Below are 18510 nucleotides of genomic sequence, written 5' to 3'. Positions count from 1 at the left end.
AGATGAGATGGTAATAGGCCGGTGGAGACAAAAGGCCGCTGAGATTAGGTGTGACGTGTACTGACAGGTAAGAGACAGCTGCCAGGTGGGAGAGAGAAACAAAAGGAAAGGGGGGGGGGGGGAAGGAAGACCCAAAACAAAGGGGTGGAAAAAATTATAAGTAATAGGGGCCGAGGTTATGATCTGAAATTGTTGAACTTGATATTGAGTCCGGAAGGCTGCAAAGTGCCTAATCGGAAGATGAGGTGCTGTTCCTCGAGTTAAGTTGAGCTTCCGTGGAACAATGCAAGAGGCCAAGGACGGTGAGGTCCGAGTGGGAATGGAGCGGTGAATTAAAATGACAGATGACCGGAAGACAATTTCAGATCATAACCTCGGCCCCTATTACCTTTTTACTTATAATTTTTTCCACCTCTTTGTTTTGGGTCTCTTTCCCCGCCCCCCCCCCCCTTTCCTTTTGTTTCTCTCTCCCACCTGGCAGCTGTCTCTTACCTGTCAGTACACTTCACACCTAATCTCAGCTGCCTTTTGTCTCCCACTGGCCTATTACCATCTCGTCTGGGTTCGAATACCTTTTATTGTCTCTTTTAGTTCTTCTGTTCGATCGCAGCACTGCCTTCGATCTGTTTTATTTTATTTTCAGTTTTGAAGAAGGGTCTCAACCCGAAACGTCAACTCAAATTTCTCTCCACGGATGTTGCCTGACCTGCTGAGTTTTTCCAGCATTTTTTGTTGCTTTTTCGGATTTCCAGCATCTGCAGTATTTTGCTATCGTACTGGTGGGCTGGGGCCCGATTGTGACGCCATCAGAGGAAGAGGCCCATTCAGGTGGATGGAGGCCGGCCCGGGCCTCTCACTGACGGGAGCGCTGACCAATAGGAAGCGGGCTGAGCTGGGAGGACTGAACTGGGCGGCCTGGTCCTCCAAACAATGGCGGCGCGGCAAGGGGGCGGGACCTTGGTTTCCAGCTCAGGTGCGCTGGGGCCGATTGTGACGCGCTGTCCCCAGGTGAGAGCAGCTCAGTCAGCACAGAGCTGGGGCTGGAATCTGGGAGAGGGGCCGCAGGCAGCGGGCCTGGCAAAGGGGCAGAAGCTTCACAATACAAGCTGCTTTCAAATGCAAAATTGTTTCCTACACACAGCCTTGGTCACTCTGCAAAAAAAACTGTTTAACAATTCATCATAACTCCCCTGCTTTAGGAGAGGGGTAGAGTGCAAAAGCAAGGAAGTTATGATGAAACTGTGTAAAAGACTGGAGTCAGCTGTGGCTCAGTGGATAGCAGAGTCAGAAGGTTGTGGGTTCAAATCCCGCTCCAGGGACTTGAGCACATAAAGCGAGGCTGACACTCCAGTGCAGTACTGAGGGAGTGCCGCACTGTCAGAGGGGCAGTACTGAGGGAGCGCTGCTCCATTGGAGGGGCAGTACTGAGGGAGCGCCGCACTGTCGGAGAGGCAGTACTGAGGGAGCGCCGCACTGTCGGAGGGTCAGTACTCAGGGAGCACTGCACTGTCGGAGGGGCAGTACTGAGGGAGCGCCACACTGTCGGAGGATCAGTACTGAGGGAGCGCCGCAATGTCGGAGGGGCAGTATTGAGGGAGCGCCGCACTGTCGGAGGATCAGTACTGAGGGAGCGCCGCAATGTCGGAGGGGCAGTATTGAGGGAGCGCCGCACTGTCGGAGGGGCAATACTGAGGGAGCGCCGCATTGTCAGAGGGGCAGTACTGAGGGAGAGCCACACTGTCGGAAGGTCAGTACTGAGGGAGTGCCGCACTATCGGACGGACAATACTGAGGGAGCGCTGCACTGTCGGAGGGGCGGTACTGAGGGAGCACCGCACCGTTGGAGGGGCAGTAGTGAGGGAGTGCTGCACAGTCGGAGGGGCAGTAGTGAGGGAGTGCTGCACAGTCGGAGGGGCAGTACTGAGGGAGCGCCGCACTGTCAGAGGGGCAGTACTGAGGGAGCACCGCACTGTCAGAGGGGCAGTACTGAGGGGGCACCGCACTGTCAGAGGGGCAGTACTGAGGGAGTGCTGCACTGTCAGAGGGGCAGTACTGAGGGAGTGCTGCACTGTCAGAGGGGCAGTGCTGAGGGAGCGCTGCTCCATCGGAGGGGCTGTACTGTGGGAGCGCCGCACTGTCGGAGGGGTGGTACTGAGGGGGTGCCGCATTGTCGGAGGGGCTGTACTGTGGAGCGCTGCACTGTCGGGGGAAGGAGTGCCGCATTGTCAGAGGGGCACTAACGAAGGAGCACTGCAGTATCGGAGGTGCGGTCTTACGGATGAGACGTTAAACCGAGGCCCCCGTCTGCCCCCTCAGGTGGATGTAAAAGATCCCGTGGTGCTATTTCGAAGGAGTTATCCCCGGTGTTTTGAGCCCAATATTTATCCCTCAATCAACATGATGAAGAAACAGATTATCTGGTCATTATCACATTGCTGTTTGTGGGAGCTTGCTGTGCGCAAATTGACTGCCACGTTTCCCACATTACAACAGTGACTACACTTCAAAAGTACTTCATTGGCTGTAAAGCGCTTTGGGATGTCCGGTGGTCATGAAAGGCGGTTAAGAAGGCAAATGCTATGCTGGCCTTCATTACAAGAGGATTTGAGTACAGGAGTAAAGAAGTCTTACTCCAATTATATCTTCTTCTTAGGCAGTCCCTCGGAACCGAGGATGACTTGCTTCCACATTAAAAATGAGTTCTCAGGTGACTGATGAGTCCAATGCGGGACCTACAGTCTCTGTCACAGGTGGGGCAGACGGTGGTTGAAGGGGTGGACGGGTGGGGTGCTTGGGTTGATGTGCGCTCATTGTGTTTGGCTTCCCCCTGCTTCCGGCGAAGAGACTCGAGGTGTTCGGCACCTTCCCGGATGCTTCTCCACTTTGTGCGGTCTTGGGCCAGGGATTCCCAGGTGTCGGTGGGGATGTTGCATGTTTTCAAGGAGGCTTTGAGGGTGTCCTTGAAGCGTTTCCTCTGCCCACCTGGGGCTCTCTTGCCGTGTCAGAGCTCTGAGTAGAGCGCTTGTTTTGGGAGTCTCGTACTGGGCATGCGGACAATGTGACCCGTCCATCGGAGCTGAACAAGCGTGGTCAAAGCTTCGATGCTGGGGATGTTGGCCTATTTTGTCCTTGACAGTGGTCTCCAGTCGTTCACCCACCACTGACATTAGACTGATTGGCCTGTAGTTACCAGGTTTATCCCTCTCCCCTTTTTTAAACAGGGGTGTAACATTTGCAATCCTCCAGTCTTCTGGCACCACTCCCCTATATCTGAGGGAGATTGAAAGATTGTGGTCGGAGCTTCTGCTATCTCCACCCTAGCTTCCCTCGGCAACCTAGGATGCATCGCATCTGGACTGGGTGACTTGTTAACTTTGAGTGATGACAACCTATTTAGCACCTCCTTTCTATCCATTTTTATCCAATTTCTCTACTCCCCCCTCCTCTACTGCGACATTAACTTCATCCTCTTCTTTTGTGGAGACAGATGCAAAGTACTCATTCAGTACCTCAGCCACGCCCTCTGCCTCCGTATGATCATAATACAGTCAAGCAGAGTCAGCATGGTTTTATGAAACGGAAATCATGTTGACAAATTTGCTGGAGTTCTTTGAGGATGTAATGAGCAGGGTGGATAACGGAGAACCAGCGGATGTGCATTTGGATTTCCAGAGGGCATTCGATAAGGTGCCACATAAAAGGTTACTGCACACGATAAGAGCTCACGGGGTTGAGGGTAATATATTAGCATGGATAGAGGATTGGCTAACTAACAGAAAACAGAGAGGATAAATGGGTCAAATGCAGGAAGGATGTTCCCGATGGTCGGGGAGTCCAGAACCAGGGGTCACAGTCTAAGGATAAGGGGTAAGCCATTTAGGACAGAGATGAGGAGGAATTTCTTCACCCAGAGAGTGGTGAACCTGTGGAATTCACTGCCACACAAGGCAGTTGAGGCCAATTAATTAAATATACTCAAGAAGGAGTTAGATATATTTCTTAAGGCTAAAGGGATCAAGGGATATGGGGAGAAGGCAGGGACAGGGTACTGAAGCAAATCATTATTTAAATGGAGAGAGATTACAAAATGCTGCAGTACAGAGTGACCTAGGGGTCCTTTTTCATGAAACACAAAAAGTTAGCATGCAGTTTTGGTCTCCTTATTTAAGGAGGGATATACTTGCATTGGAGGCAGTTCAGAGAAGGTTCACGAGGTTGATTCCTGAGATGAAAGGGTTGTCTTATGAAGAAAGGTTGAGCAGGCTGGGCCAATACTCATTGGAATTTAGAAGAATGAGAGGTGATCTTATTGAAACATATAAGATACTGAGGGGGCTCGACAGGGTAGATGCAGAGAGGATGTTTCCCCTCGTGGGGAAATCTAGAACTCGGAGGCACAGTTTCAGAATAAAGGGTCGCCCTTTTAGAACTGAGATGAGGAGGAATTTCTTCTCTCCGAGGGTCGTAAATCTGTGGGATTCTCTGCCCCAGAGAGCTGTGGAGGCTGGGTCATTAAATACATTTAAGGTGGAGATAGACAGATTTTTGAACAATAAGGGAGTGAAGGGTTATGGGGAGTGGGCAGGGAAATGGAGCTGAGCCCAAGATCAGATCAGCCATGATCTCATTAAATGGCGGAGCAGACTCGAGGGGCCAAATGGCCGACTCCTGCTCCTATTTCTTATGTTCTTATGATGAGATCCTATTTGGTCGCTAATCGGCCCCACCATTCCTTTAACTATCCTTTTACTTTTCACGTTTATAGAAGATTTTTTCCCTTTTATGTTACCCCCTAATCTTTTCTCATATTCTCTTTGCCCTTCTTATATCCTGTTTCAATTTCCCCCGCACTCTCTGTATTCTGCCTGGTTTTTGACTGTATTCTGTACCTGACATTTGTCGTAAACCTCCTTTTTCTGTTTTATTCTAACCTCTATATCCTTTGTCATCGGGAGCTCCAGCTTTGGATGGCCCATCGTTCCTCCTTATGGGAATATGCTTGGTTTGTACCTGAACTATCTCAGCCTTGAAGGCCTGCCATTGGTCATTCACTGTTTTCCTGGACAATCTTTGTTTCCAGTCCACCTGTGCTCGATCCCTTCTTAAATCACTGAAATTGACTCTCTTCCAGCTGGGTATTTTCACCGTTGATTTTATTTTGTCCCTTTCCATAACTACTTTAAACCTAATGATATTGTGATCACTGTTAACCAGATCCCTCCTGCCCCAGAACCGATGAGAGACCCTTTAAATGATCTGACTGTGCAAAGAGGTTTCAGAGCTCATCCCACCTGCTGAGTCACCAGCCTGTTCACACAGATCCTCAAAAAAGGAAGATGTTTTAGAAAGGCTGGCGGAACTAAAAGTTCGCAGCCATCTCAGAGCAGTGTCCCTTTAATTACAATCTCACAGAACAAGGAAAATTACTGTCCCTTTAACTCCCACAAATCCCTGTGTGGAGGAGAGGGGAGATACAGTCTGTCCCAGTAACTGTCCCAGAACAGAATTAGCGACCCTGTCCCATAAGGGCTTGCCCCTCCCCCACTCCCTGCTTTTCCTCAAGTGTCTCATCCTTAAAATTCTCATCCTGGTTTTCAAACCCCTCCGTGGCCTCGCCCCTCCCTATCTCTGGAATCTCTTCCAGCCCCTACAACCTTCCGAGATATTTGTGCTCCTCTAATTCCGGCCTCTTGAGCATCCCCGATTTTAATCGCTCCACCATTGGTGGCCGTGCCTTCAGCTGCCTGGGCCCTAAGCTCTGGAATTCCTTCCCTAAACCTCTCCATCTCTCTACCTCTCTCTCCTTCTTTAAGATGCTCCTTAAAACCTACTTCTTTGACCAAGCTTTTGATCATCTGCCCGAATATCGCTTTATGTGGCTCGGTGTCAAATTTTGTTTTCTAACGCTCCTGTGAAGAGCCTTGGGATGTTTCACTACATTAAAGGCGCTTTATAAATACAAGTGGTTGTTGTTTCCTGAAACTAATAACAAATTCCCCAGAGGGACAAAAACTTGTACTTTTACTCCCAAATATTAAAAAGTTTGTGCCACAGAAGCACGAGGTTTATCTGCTTTTATTCATGAATTAAAAAAGTCTGTATTGCAATCTGAGCCAGTGCGTTGTGAGCCAAAGAGCCTTGTGTCCAATGAGGGGAATAAAGGCCCACAGCCTCCCCTGGCCCCGGGCCCTGAACAAGGGACTGGAGAAACCCGCTGCCCTGCGGATCAGACAATCAGCCGGCACAAGTCCCGCCCCGCAGGCTCCCCAATTGGTTGGAGGACCCGCCGCAAGCTCGCTCCTCCAGCCCCACCCCGCTCACTCCCTATTGGTCAGAAGCTCCCGTCAATCAGGCCATGGGCCCGGGTCATGTTTCCCTCACCGACTTTACAAAGAAAGCTCCGTGCGGTCGCCGGGCGGAGCTGCTGGTCGGCGGAGCGGGGTCGGGAGATTAATAAACTGCAGGTAGGCCCCGAGCCCCATTATTAAAACACTCAACATTATCCGCTTTACAAACACCCAGTGTGGGCCTCAGGCCCCGAACAAGAGCCTCCATGTTGCTCCAGTGGCTGAAGGGTCTGTAACCCTGTCAGGGACGCCCCTGCCACAGGACTCAATATCCACCTCCTCCACCACTGGTGCACTGTGTCTGCAGTATGTACGGTCCACAAGATGACCACAGTCAGGCCATGTGGAGTCAAGGGCCAGGCAGCAGAATGGATGGAAAGATCGCAACAAACTTCCCTTAACTCCAACCCTCTGATTTCTGTTTTGTAGCCAGCTTTCCATTCATTCTGCTGCCGGGCCCTTCACTCCACACGGCCTGACCTTGGTCATCTTGTCGGTCTTACATACTGTTTATTGATATAGCAAGCTGGTCACAAAACAGAAAACAGAGAGATGGGGTTGGGAGCAGCTACTCAGACTGGCAAAAGGTGGGAAGTGGAGTTCCACAGGGATCGGTGCTGGGATCACTGTTGTTCATAAACGATTAGGACTCGGGAATCAGAAGAACAATTTCAAAGTTTGTCGATGACACCAAATTGGGAGGTAGAGTTAATACTGAGGAAGACAAAATGCAAGAAGACATTAATAAATTTCAGAATGAGCATGTAATTGGCAAATGAATTTCACTGCAGATCAGTATGAGGTGGTGTGTTAATGAATTTCACTATAGGTCAGTGTGAGGTGGTGTGTTTTGGTGGGAAGAATATGGAGGCCACTCACTACTTGGACAAGGGGGTGAAATTGGGTTGCTTTGTGCCTCCTGTGATAATCAGCGGGAGGTTAGCGGTGGCGGTAGCCGGTAGCGCCCCGCGGCACTGCACCGCCGGCAATGACGTCATCGCCATGCGCAGCACCCCGGCTGCAACCTTGGGTTGCGACCCCTGACCTATCGCTGGACGATATGTCTGACAGGGTCAGGGGTCGTTCCTGCAACCATGGCGACGCCACTTAAAGGGCAGGTGTCAGGCGGCAACTTTTTATTTTGTACGAGGCCCCTTGTGTCTGAGCGATCATAATATGATCGAATTCTTCATTAAGATAGAGATAGAAGTAGTTGACTCAGAGACTAGGGTCCTCAATTTAAATAAAGGAAACTACGATGGTCTGAGGAGCGAGTTGGGTAGGATTGATTGGGGAATGGCACTCAAAGGGTTGACGGTGGATAGGCAATGGCAAACATTCAAAGACCGAATGGATGAGCTACAGAATTTGTTCATCCCAGTTTGGCATAAAAATAAAACAAAAAAGGTGACTCAACCGTGGCTAACAAGGGAAATTAGGGATAGCATAAGATCCAAGGAGATGACATATAAATTGGCCAGAAAAAGCAATAATCCTGAGGATTGGGAGCAGTTTAGGATTCAACAAAGGAGGACAAAGGGATTAATTAAGAAAGGGAAAATAGAATATGAGAGTAAGCTATCAGGGAACATAAAAACTGACTGTAAAAGCTTTTATAGATATGTGAAGAGAAAAAGATTGGTGAAGTCAAGCGTAGGTCCCTTACAGTCAGAATCAGGGGAATTTATAATGGGAAACAAAGAAATGGCAGACCAACTAAATTCATACTTTGGTTCTGTCTTCACAAAGGAGGACACAAATAACCTCCCAGAGATGCCGGGGGACATAGGGCCTGATGAAAGGGTGGAACTGAAAGAAATCAGTATTTGTAGGGAAATGGAGTTAGGAAAATTGATGGGACTGAAAGCCGATAAATCCCCAGGGCCTGATAATCTACATCCCAGGGTACTTAAGGAAGTGGACCTAGAAATAGTAGATGCATTGCTGGTCATCTTCCAGAACTCGATAGACTCTGGAACAGTACGCATGGATTGGAGGGTAGCTAATGTTACCCCACTATTCAAAAAAGGTGGTAGAGAAAAAGCGGGAAATTATAGTCCGGTAAGCCTGACATCGGTCGTGGGGAAAATGCTAGAGTCTATTATAAAAGATGTAATAGCAGAGCACTTGGAAAGCAGTGACAGGATCGGACAAAGTCAACATGGATTTACAAAAGGTAAATCGTGCTTGACTAATCTACTGGAATTTTTTGAGGATGTAACTAGTAAAATAGATAAGGGAGAACCAGTGGATGTGGTGTATTTGGACTTTGAGAAGGCTTTCAATAAGGTCCCACATAAGAGATTAGTGTGCAAAATTGAGGCACATGGGATTGGGGGCAAGGTATTGACCTGGATAGAGAACTGGTTGGTGGACAGAAAGCAAAGAGTTGGAATAAACGGGTCGTTTTCCGAGTGGCAGGCAGTGACTAGTGGGGTACCGCAAGGATCGGTCCTAGGACTCCAGCTGTTCACAATATATATTAATGATCTGGATGGGGGAATTGGATGTAATATCTCCAAATTTGCAGACGACACAAAGCTGGGTGGGAGGGTAAGCTGTGAGGAGGATGTCGTGAAACTCCAGTACGATTTGGACAGATTGGGTGATTGGGCAGAAACATGGCAAATGCACTATAATGTGGATAAATGTGAGGTTATCCACTTTGGTGGCAAAAACAGGAAGGCAGATTATTATTTGAATGGCAATAGATTGGGAGAAGGGGAAGTGCAAAGAGACCTGGGTGTTCTTGTGCACCAGTCGCTGAAGGTAAGCATGCAGGTGCAGCAGGCAGTTAAGAAGGCAAATGGTATGTTGGCCTTCGTAGCAAGAGGGTTTGAGTACAGGAATAAGGATGTCTTGCTACAGTTGTACAGGGCCTTGGTGAGACCGCACCTTGAGTATTGTGTGCAGTTTTGGTCGCCTTACCTGAGGAAGGACGTTCTTGCCATGGAAGGAGTGCAGCGAAGATTCACCAGGCTGATACCTGGGATGGCAGGAATGACGTATGAGGAGAGATTGTGTCGATTGGGATTATACTCACTGTAGTTTAGAAGATTGAGAGGGGATCTCATCGAAACTTATAAAATTCTGTCAGGTCTGGACAGACTAGATGCAGGAAGGATTTTTATGATGGCCGGGGAGTCCAGAACCAGGGGTCATAGTCTAAGGATAAGGGGTAAGCCATTTAGGACTGAAATCCGGAGGAATTTCTTCACCCAGAGAGTGGTGAACCTGTGGAATTCTCTGCCACAGAGGGCGGTGGAGGCCAGTTCATTAAATATATTCAAAAAGAGTTGGATATATTTCTTAAGGCTAAAGGGATCAAGGGATATGGGGAGAAGGCAGGGACAGGGTACTGAATTTGGATGATCAGCCATGATCTCATTGAATGGCGGAGCAGGCTCAAAGGGCCGAATGGCCTACTCCTGCTCCTATCTTCTATGTTTCCCCTTTATTCTTCAGGGTGCCGGCCACGATCTCTCAGCCCGGCGCTCCTCTTGATCCAACACCCCGTTCCCCAGCAGGGCCCCGGTGTGCGCAGTGCTAGGCCCCTCCCCTTTAATCAGGGAGGGAGGTCTGCTATGACACGGTGCTATGTGCCGACGGGTATGGCGACGTTACACAAAGCTCCGTGAAATTCACTGGTAGCGCCTCAAGAGGGAAGGGAGCGCTTCCAGTACCACCCTGCCTCCTGCCTGGGGCGCTACCACTGAATTTAATGCGCAGGGGCGCTAACTTTTTCAGGGCGCTAAAATTAGCCCCGGTGACGTTAGCGACCCAAAGGGGGCGCCACCGAATTTCCCCCTAATAGTCTAAATGGGCTGGAGGAGCAGAGGGATCCAGGGATACAGATACACAAATCACTAAAAGTAGCAACACAGGTTAATAAGGCCATTAAATAAAAAGCACTGGGCTACATTCGTAAAGGAGCCTCCTGTTCCGTGTCTAAGAGCTCTAAACCATGGCAGAGAGCAGCTGGGACACATTTCTCACACGCCTCGAGATTAACCCGCACGGCAACTTTGCTGTCAGTGAAGAGAGACGAGAAAGACCAAAGTGCCGTTTGCCCCTCTCAGTGTGGCCCTGAAGGACAGTGTCCAGGCTGGAGTTCTGTTCCCACCGTATGATCCTCCCCCAGATTGTCCTTTCTGAGCTCCAGCCAGGTGATGCTAAACACTGAGGTGGGAAAGAAGAAAATCTGCAACAATGTGTTTAACACAAAGCTGATTTATTTGACATCTATCCAGAATATTAAACTCCAGCCCAGTTCCCGGACTTATTAACATCAGCAGAAACAATCCCCACCTGTCAGAATGAACATGGTTCAGTCCTGGATGTGATTAACAGCAGCAACAACAGAATCCAATCCCTGCAGTCACTTGTGAACTCGCTGGTGTGTCAGTAGGTTGGATGACTGAGTGAATCCCTTCCCACACTCAGGGCAGGTGAACGGCCTCTCCCCAGTGTGAACTCGCTGGTGTCTCAGCAGGTGGGATGACTGAGTGAATCCCTTCCCACACTCAGGGCAGGTGAACGGTCTCTCCCCAGTGTGAACTCGCTGGTGTGTCAGCAGGTGGTATGACTCAGTGAATCCCTTCCCACAGTCAGAGCAGGTGAACGGCCGCTCCCCAGTGTGAGTGCGCTGGTGTGTCAGCAGGTGGGATGAGCGAGTGAATCCCTTCCCACACACGGAGCAGGTGAACGGCCGCTCCCCAGTGTGAGTGCGCTGGTGTATAGTGAGCTCAGATGACTGCCTAAACCCAGTCCCGCAGTGAGAGCAGGTGAACGGCCTCTCCCCAGTGTGAGTGCACAGGTGTACAGAGAGGTCAGATGATCGCCTGAACCCAGTCCCGCAGTGAGAGCACCTGAACGGTCTCTCATCAGTGTGAACACGTTGATGGCGTATCAGTTCCCCGGACACTTTATAGCACTTCCCACAGTCCGAGCATTTAAAAGGTCTCTCATCAGTGTGAACTCGCTGGTGTATCAGCAGGTTGGATGAACGAGCGAATCCCTTCCCACACACGGAGCAGGTGAATGGCCTCTCCCCAGTGTGAACTCGCTGGTGTGTCAGCAGGTGGGATGAGCGAGTGAATCCCTTCCCACACACGGAGCAGGTGAACGGCCTCTCCCCAGTGTGAACTCGCTGGTGTACAGTGAGGTCAGATGACTGCCCAAACCCAGTCCCGCAGTGCGAGCACCTGAACGGTCTCTCCCCAGTGTGAACACGTTGATGGTGTATCAGTGCCCCGGAACTTTTAAAGCAATTCCCACAGTCCGAGCAGTTAAAAGGTCTCTCATCAGTGTGAACTCGCTGGTGTCTCAGCAGGCGGGATGAATTAGTGAATCCCTTCCCACACTCGGAGCAGGTGAACGGCCTCTCCCCGATGTGAACGGTGCTTTTTGCTTCCATATTCAAAGGCCGATGATATTCAGTTCCTGATGAATCGAGTGTCAGATCTTGACGTGATGTTTGGTTTGAGTTTCCTGTCTGCAAATCCTCCCCTTCTAATACCCTGTAAAATGAATTTAAAACAGGGAGCGTGAGAGAGAACCCACTAAAGAGGCAGGTTGTGAAATTGAGCTCCATGAATCTGGTCATTTGTGGGGCCGGCACTAGAAAAAAGTGACCATGAAAGCTGCCGGATTGTCATAAAATCCCACTGGTTCACTAATGTCCCTTGGTGAAGGGAATCTGCCACCTGGTCTGGGCCTCTGGCCTCTATGGGAGGAGAGAGAGAGAGAGAGAGAGAGAGGTGGGAGTGGGAGGGGGTGAAGGAGACGGACTTTATACATCTGCAACTCGACCAGAACTTTGACAGAACCTCCAAAACCCACAACCTCCAGCACCTAGAAGGACAAGGGCAGAAGGTGCATGGGAACACCATCACCTCCAAGTTCTCCCAGTCACACACCATCCTGACTTGGACATATATCGCCGTTGCTACATCATCACTGGGTGAAAATCCTGGAACTCCTTACACAACAGCATTGTGGGAGTACCTTCACCACACGGACTGCAGCGGTTCAAGAAGGCGGCCCACCATCACCTTCTCAACGGGAAAATGGGGATTGGCAACATATTCTGGTCTTGCGAGCGACGCCCACATCCCAAGAATGAATTAAAACAAACCTGTATATGTAAAATGGATTAAAAGCCTCTACAGAAATACTTATTCCTAAAACAATACTCTTTTACATTGTAGGGACAGTGTCTGTGTAACAACCTAATCTCCCCCAGAATCCACCACCCTTGACTGTCACACATTGGAAACTGTTGGGTCCCCCTGGGCTCAGAAGTACTGGGGATTAAACCCAGCAGCTTCTCCTCCATCTCCACTCCAGCTCAAACTGAAGCAACAAAAAGACCTACACAGGGGGCCAGGGACCTACCTTCCATCACCTGCAATAAAACTCTTCCCCACAGCTGTTGACTAATGGTGGCCGCAGCACCCACAATCACCGCGCCCCAGAAACCACTCTATCCAACGCGCTGATTTCCCCGCTGAGAGTGCATATGCTCTCCGGGGCCACGGGCCATTCTGGGAGCCTGGCTCCTGTCCTTTGCCCCGAGTCGGACTTGGTGGAACCGGCTGAAGAAACCGGGAAGCGGCGGCTCGGATGGGGGAGGCGCTGCACCCTGGGTTTCCTGGTGCCTGGGCCCTGGCCGCACGTCCGCTGGGCCCGGCCGCTCTGATTCTGATTGAGTTTTTTGATGAGGTAACAGAGAGGGTTGATGAGGGCAATGCGGTTAACTTGGTGTACATGGATTTCCAAAAGGCGTTCGACAAAGAGCCACATACTCGGCTTACCAGCAAAGTTGATACCCATGGAATAATAGGGACAGTGGCAGCATGGATACAAAATTGGCAAAGTGACAGGAAACAGAGAGTAGTGGTGAACAGTTGTTTTTCAGACTGGAGGAAGGTACACAGTGGTGTTCCCCAGGGGTCGGTACTAGGATCACTGCTTTTCTTGATATATATTAATGACTTTGACTTGGGTGTACAGGGCACAGTTTCAAAATATGCAGATGACACAAAACTTGGAAGTATAGTGAACAGTGAGGAGGATAGTGATAGACTTCAAGAGGACATAGACAGGCTGGTGGAATGGGCGGACACGTGGGAGATGAAATTTAATGCAGAAAAGTGCGAACTGATATATTTTGGTAGGAAGAATGAGGAGAGGCAATATAAACTAAAGGGTACAATCCTAAAGTGGGTGCATGAACAGAGAGACCTGGGGGTATATGTGCACAAATCATTGAAGGTGGCAGGGCAGGTTGAGAAAGCGGTTAAAAAAGCTTACGGGAACCTGGGCTTTATAAATAGAGGTATAGAGTCCAAAAACAAGGAGGTTATGATGAACCTTTATAAAACACTGGTTCGGCCCCAACTGGAGTATTGTGTCCAATTCTGGGCACCGCCCTTTAGGAAGGATGTGAAGGCTTTAGAGAGGGTGCAGAAAAGATTTACAAGAATGGTTCCAGGGATGAGGGACTTCAGTTATGTGGAGAGACTCGAGAAGCTGGGGTTGTTCTCCTTAGTGTAGAGAAGGTTGAGATGAGATTTGATGGAGGTGTTCAAAATGATGAGGGTTCTGGACAGAGTAGATAGAGAGAAACTGTTCACATTGGTGGAAGGGTCGCGAACCAGAGGACACAGATTTAAGGTGATTGGCAGAAGAACCAAAGGCGACATGAGGAAAAACTTTTTTACTCAGCGAGTGGTTAGGATCTGGAATGCACTGCCTGAAAGGGTGGTGGAGGCAGATTCAATCACCGCTTTCAAAAGGGAATTGGATAAGTGCCTGAAGTAAAGAAATGTGCAGGGTTACGGGGAAAGGGCGGGGAGTGGGACTCGCTGAAGTGGTCTTGCAGAGAGCCGGCACGGGCTCGACGGGCTGAATGGCCTCCTTCTGTGCTGTAACCATTCTATGATTCTATAAAATATTAGAAAGTTTGTTCCACAGAAGCACGAGGTTTATCTGCTTTTATTGATGAATTTAAAAAGTCTCTATTAAAACCTGAGCCAGTGTGTTGTGAGCCGAAGAGCCTTGTGTCCAATGAGGGGAATAAAGGCCCACAGCCTCCCCTGGCCCCGGGCCCTGAACAAGGGACTGGAGAAACTCGCTGCCCTGTGGATCAGACAATCAGCCGGCGCTAGTCCCGCCCCTCGGGCTCCCCGATTGGTTGGAGGACCCACCGCCAGCTCGCTCCTCCAGCCCCGCCCCGCTCGCTCCCTATTGGTCGGAAGCTCCCGTCAATCAGGCCGTGGGCTCGGTCACGTGTCCCCAAGGAGATCACGTGCTCCGTCCAACTGACACCGCTCGGTCCGGGGCCTCGCCGACTCTCAGGTTTTTCTATTTCTCTGTTCTCTCCCGATCTACCCCTCCCCCCCACCCCGCGTGATTCTCCACCCAATCGGAGTGGAGAAAACTCACTTTGCGTCACCGATCGCGACTCTGGAACCGACACCAAGGCCTTTCCCAGGAATGGCCCGCACCGACTCCCTCTGGCAGGATCCGACCGCGCAGGCGCAGCTCCGTGTGGGGGAGGGGGGTTGGTCTCCTCTGGGCATGCGCAGTTGCTGCCCTTGGTGACCGGGAGGGGTCGCTGCGCCGGACTAGGTCCAAACCGCAGCTCCCTGTGCGCATGCGCGGACTATCGTCAGTCAATCAACCATCAGCCAGAAGAGGTCGCTGGTGAGACCAGTGAAGAAAGAAACACTTGCATTTCTATAGCGCCTTCACCACCACCGGACGTCCCAAAGCACTTTACAGCCAATGAAGTACTGTTTGAAGTGTAGTCACTGTTGTAATGTAGGAAACACAGAAGTCAATTAGCGCACAGCAAGCTCCCACAAACAGCAATGTGATAATGACCAGATAATCTATCTTTTTGTTAACTCTGTTTCTCTCTCTACGGATGTTGCCTGGCCTGCTGAGTGTTTCCAGCATTTCCTGTTGTTAGTTCAGATTTCCAGCATCCGCAGTATTTTGCTATTATCCTTTTGTTACATTGATTGAGGGATAAACATTGGCTAGGACACCGGGGATATTTCCCCTGCTCTTTCCCACATTACAACAGTGACTACACCTCAAAAGTACTTCATTGGCTGTAAAGCACTTCATGACGTCTGCTGGTCATGAAAGCACTATATAAATGCAAGTCTTTCTTTCTCAAAATAGTGTCATGGGATCTTTTACATCCACCTGAGAGAGCAGACAGGGCCTCAGTTTAATGTCTCATCCGAAAGACGTCACCTCTGACAGTGCCTCAGTACTGCACTGGAGTGTCAGCCTGGATTTTTTGCTCAAGTCTCTGGAGTGGGACTTGAACCCACAACCTTATGCCTCAGAGGCAAGAGTGCTACCATAGAGTCAAGAGTGCTACCATAGAGTCATAGAGTTATACAGCACAGAAAGGGGTCCTTCGGCCCATCGTGCCCGCGCCTGCCATCAAGCCCTGTCTAATCTAATCCCATTTTCCAGCACTTGGTCCGTAGCCTTGTATGCTATGGCGTTTCAAGTGCTCATCTAAATGCTTCTTGAATGTTGTGAGGGTTCCTGCCTCTACCACCCTTTCAGGCAGTGAGTTCCAGATTCCAACCACCCTCTGGGTGAAAAAGCTTTTCCTCAAATCCCCTCTAAACCTCCTGCCCCTTACCTTGAAACTATGCCCCCTGGCTATTGACCCCTCTACTAAGGGGAAAAGTTCCTTTCTATCTACCCTATCTATGCCCCTAATAATTTTGTACACCTCAATCAGGTCCCCCCTTAGCTTTCTCTGCTCTAAGGAAAACAACCCCAGCCTGTCCAGTCTCTCTTCATAGCTGAAGCGCTCCAGCCCAGGTAACATCCTGGTGAATCTTCTCTGCACCCTCTCCAATGCAATCACATCCTTCCTATAGTGTGGCAACCAGAACTGCACACAGTATTCCAGCTGTGGCCTAACTAGCGTTTTGTACAGCTCCATCATAACCTCCCTGCTCTTGCCTTCATTAGCCGAGACATAGAATATAAGTATCCCATATGCCTTCTTAACCACCTTATCTAGCTGTCCTGCTGCCCTCAGGGATTTATGTACATGCACACCAAGGTCCCTCTGTCCTTCCTAGGGTTCTACCATTCATTGTGTATTCCCTTGTTAGTCCTCCCAAAATGCATCACCTCACACATTTCAGGGTTAAATTCCATTTGCCACTGTGCTGCCCATCTAACCAACCCGTCTATATCGTCCTGTAGCCTGAGGCTTCTATCCTCGCTATTTACCACTCCACCAATTTTCGTGTCATCAGCGAACTTACTGATCATACCTCCTACATTGATATCTAAATCATTAATGTACACTACAAGCAGCAAAGGACCCAGCACCGATCCCTGCGTTACACCACTGGACACAGGCTTCCAGTCACAAAAACAACTTTCGACCATCACCCTCTGCCTCCTGCCACTAAGCCAATTTTGGATCCAATGTGCCAAATTGCCCTGGATCCCATGGGCTCTTACCTTCTTGACCAGTCTCCATGTGGGACTTTGTCAAAAGTCTGACTGAAGTCCATGCAGATCACATCAACTGCACTACCCTCATCCACACACCTAGTCACCCCCTCGAAAAATTCAATCAAATTGGTTAGACATGATCTCCCCCTGACAAAGCTATGCTGACTATCCTTGATTAATCCTTGCCTCTCCAAGTGGAGACTAATTCTGTCCCTCAGATTTTTTTCCAATAATTTCCCGACCACTGATGTTCGGCTCACTGGCCAGTAATTCCCTGGTTTATCCCTACTACGCTTGTTGAATAATGGTACTACGTTAGCTGTCCTCCAGTCCTCTGGCACCTCCCCTGTGGCCAGAGACGTTCTGAAAATTTGTGTCAGAGCCTCTGCAATCTCCTCCTTTGCCTCACACAGCAGCCTGGGATACATCTTGTCTGGGCCTGGGGATTTATCCACTTTTAAGCGCGCTAAAACCGCTAGTACCTCCTCCCTCTCAATACAGGTAGACTACCCTTTATCCGAACCTCCGAAAACCGAAACCCTCTAAAAACCGAAGGTTTTTTCGTTCAGCGTAAGTCGTGCGCACGACTTACGCTGAACGAAAAAACCTTCGGTTTTTAGAGGGTTCCGGTTTCGGAAGTTTGGATAAAGGGTAAGTCGTGCGCACGACCCCCCGCCGACCCCCACCGTAAGTCGTGCGCACGACCCCCCGCCGATCCCGACCCCCGCCGACCCCCCCGCGGACCCCGACCCCCGCCGACCCCCCCGCGGACCCCCCCGCAGACCCACCTTCCGAAATCGGAAATTCTCCGAAAACCGAAACACGGCTGGTCCCAAGGTTTTCGGATAAAGGATAGTCTACCTGTACTAATTTGTTCAAGTATATCACAATCCCCCTGCCTGATTTCTATGCCTGCATCGTCCTTCTCTATAGTGAACACAGATGCAAAATATTAATTTAAAACCTCACCCACATCTTCTGGCTCTACACACAGATTGCCACTTTGGTCCCTAATGGGCTCTATTCTTTCCCTGGTTTTCCTCTTGACCTTAATATACTAATAAAACACCTTGGGATGTTCCTTTATTTTGCCTGCCAGTGTTTTTTCATGACCCCTCTTCGTTCTCCTAATTTCTTTTTTAAGTACCCCCCTGCACTTTCTATTCTCCTCTAGGGCTTCCACTGTTTTTAGTCCTTTGTATCTGCCAAAAGCCCCCCTTTTTTCCTAAACCATTCTTGTATGTCCCTTGACATCCAGGGTTCCCTGGGTTGTTGGTCCCACCCTTGACCTTTACGGGAACATGCTGGCGTTGTACTCTCTCTATTTCCTTTCTGAAAGACTCCCACTGCTCTGATGTGGATTTTCCTACAAGTAGCTGATCCCAGTCCACTTTGGCCAGATCCTGCCTTATCATATTAAAATCGGCCTTCCCCCAATTTAGAACCTTTATTTCCGGTCCATCTTTGTCCTTTTCCATAACTACTTTAAATCTCACCGAATTATGGTCACTGTCACCGAATTATGGTCACTGTCACCAAAATGCTCTCCTACTAACCTTTCTACCACTTGCCCTGCTATATTCCCTCGAATTAGGTCCAGTACCGCCCCATCTCTTGTAGGACTTTCTACATGTTGGCTGAAAAAGCTCTCCTGG

The 18510-nt window shown here is 49.7% G+C and overlaps 1 protein-coding gene across 1 annotated transcript in view; it reads right to left on the bottom strand.

Annotated features, from left to right (window-relative positions):
• Window positions 1-10560: 10560 nt before the first annotated feature.
• LOC147084110 (uncharacterized) overlaps window positions 10561-18510 on the bottom strand; it is a 59844-nt gene continuing 51894 nt past the window's right edge. The window contains exon 2 of the mRNA XM_085979900.1: window positions 10561-11996. Within this exon, the coding sequence (XP_085836026.1) occupies window positions 10725-11996 (1272 nt within the window). The 3' untranslated portion in view covers window positions 10561-10724. The remainder of the gene's footprint in view (window positions 11997-18510) is intronic.

The sequence above is a fragment of the Somniosus microcephalus genome, unplaced genomic scaffold (assembly GCF_052327205.1).
Source record: "Somniosus microcephalus isolate GS21.2 unplaced genomic scaffold, FLI_Smic_1.0 scaffold2, whole genome shotgun sequence".
Classification (NCBI taxonomy): Eukaryota; Metazoa; Chordata; class Chondrichthyes; order Squaliformes; family Somniosidae; genus Somniosus; species Somniosus microcephalus.
This window is presented reverse-complemented; position numbering and strand designations above follow the sequence as displayed.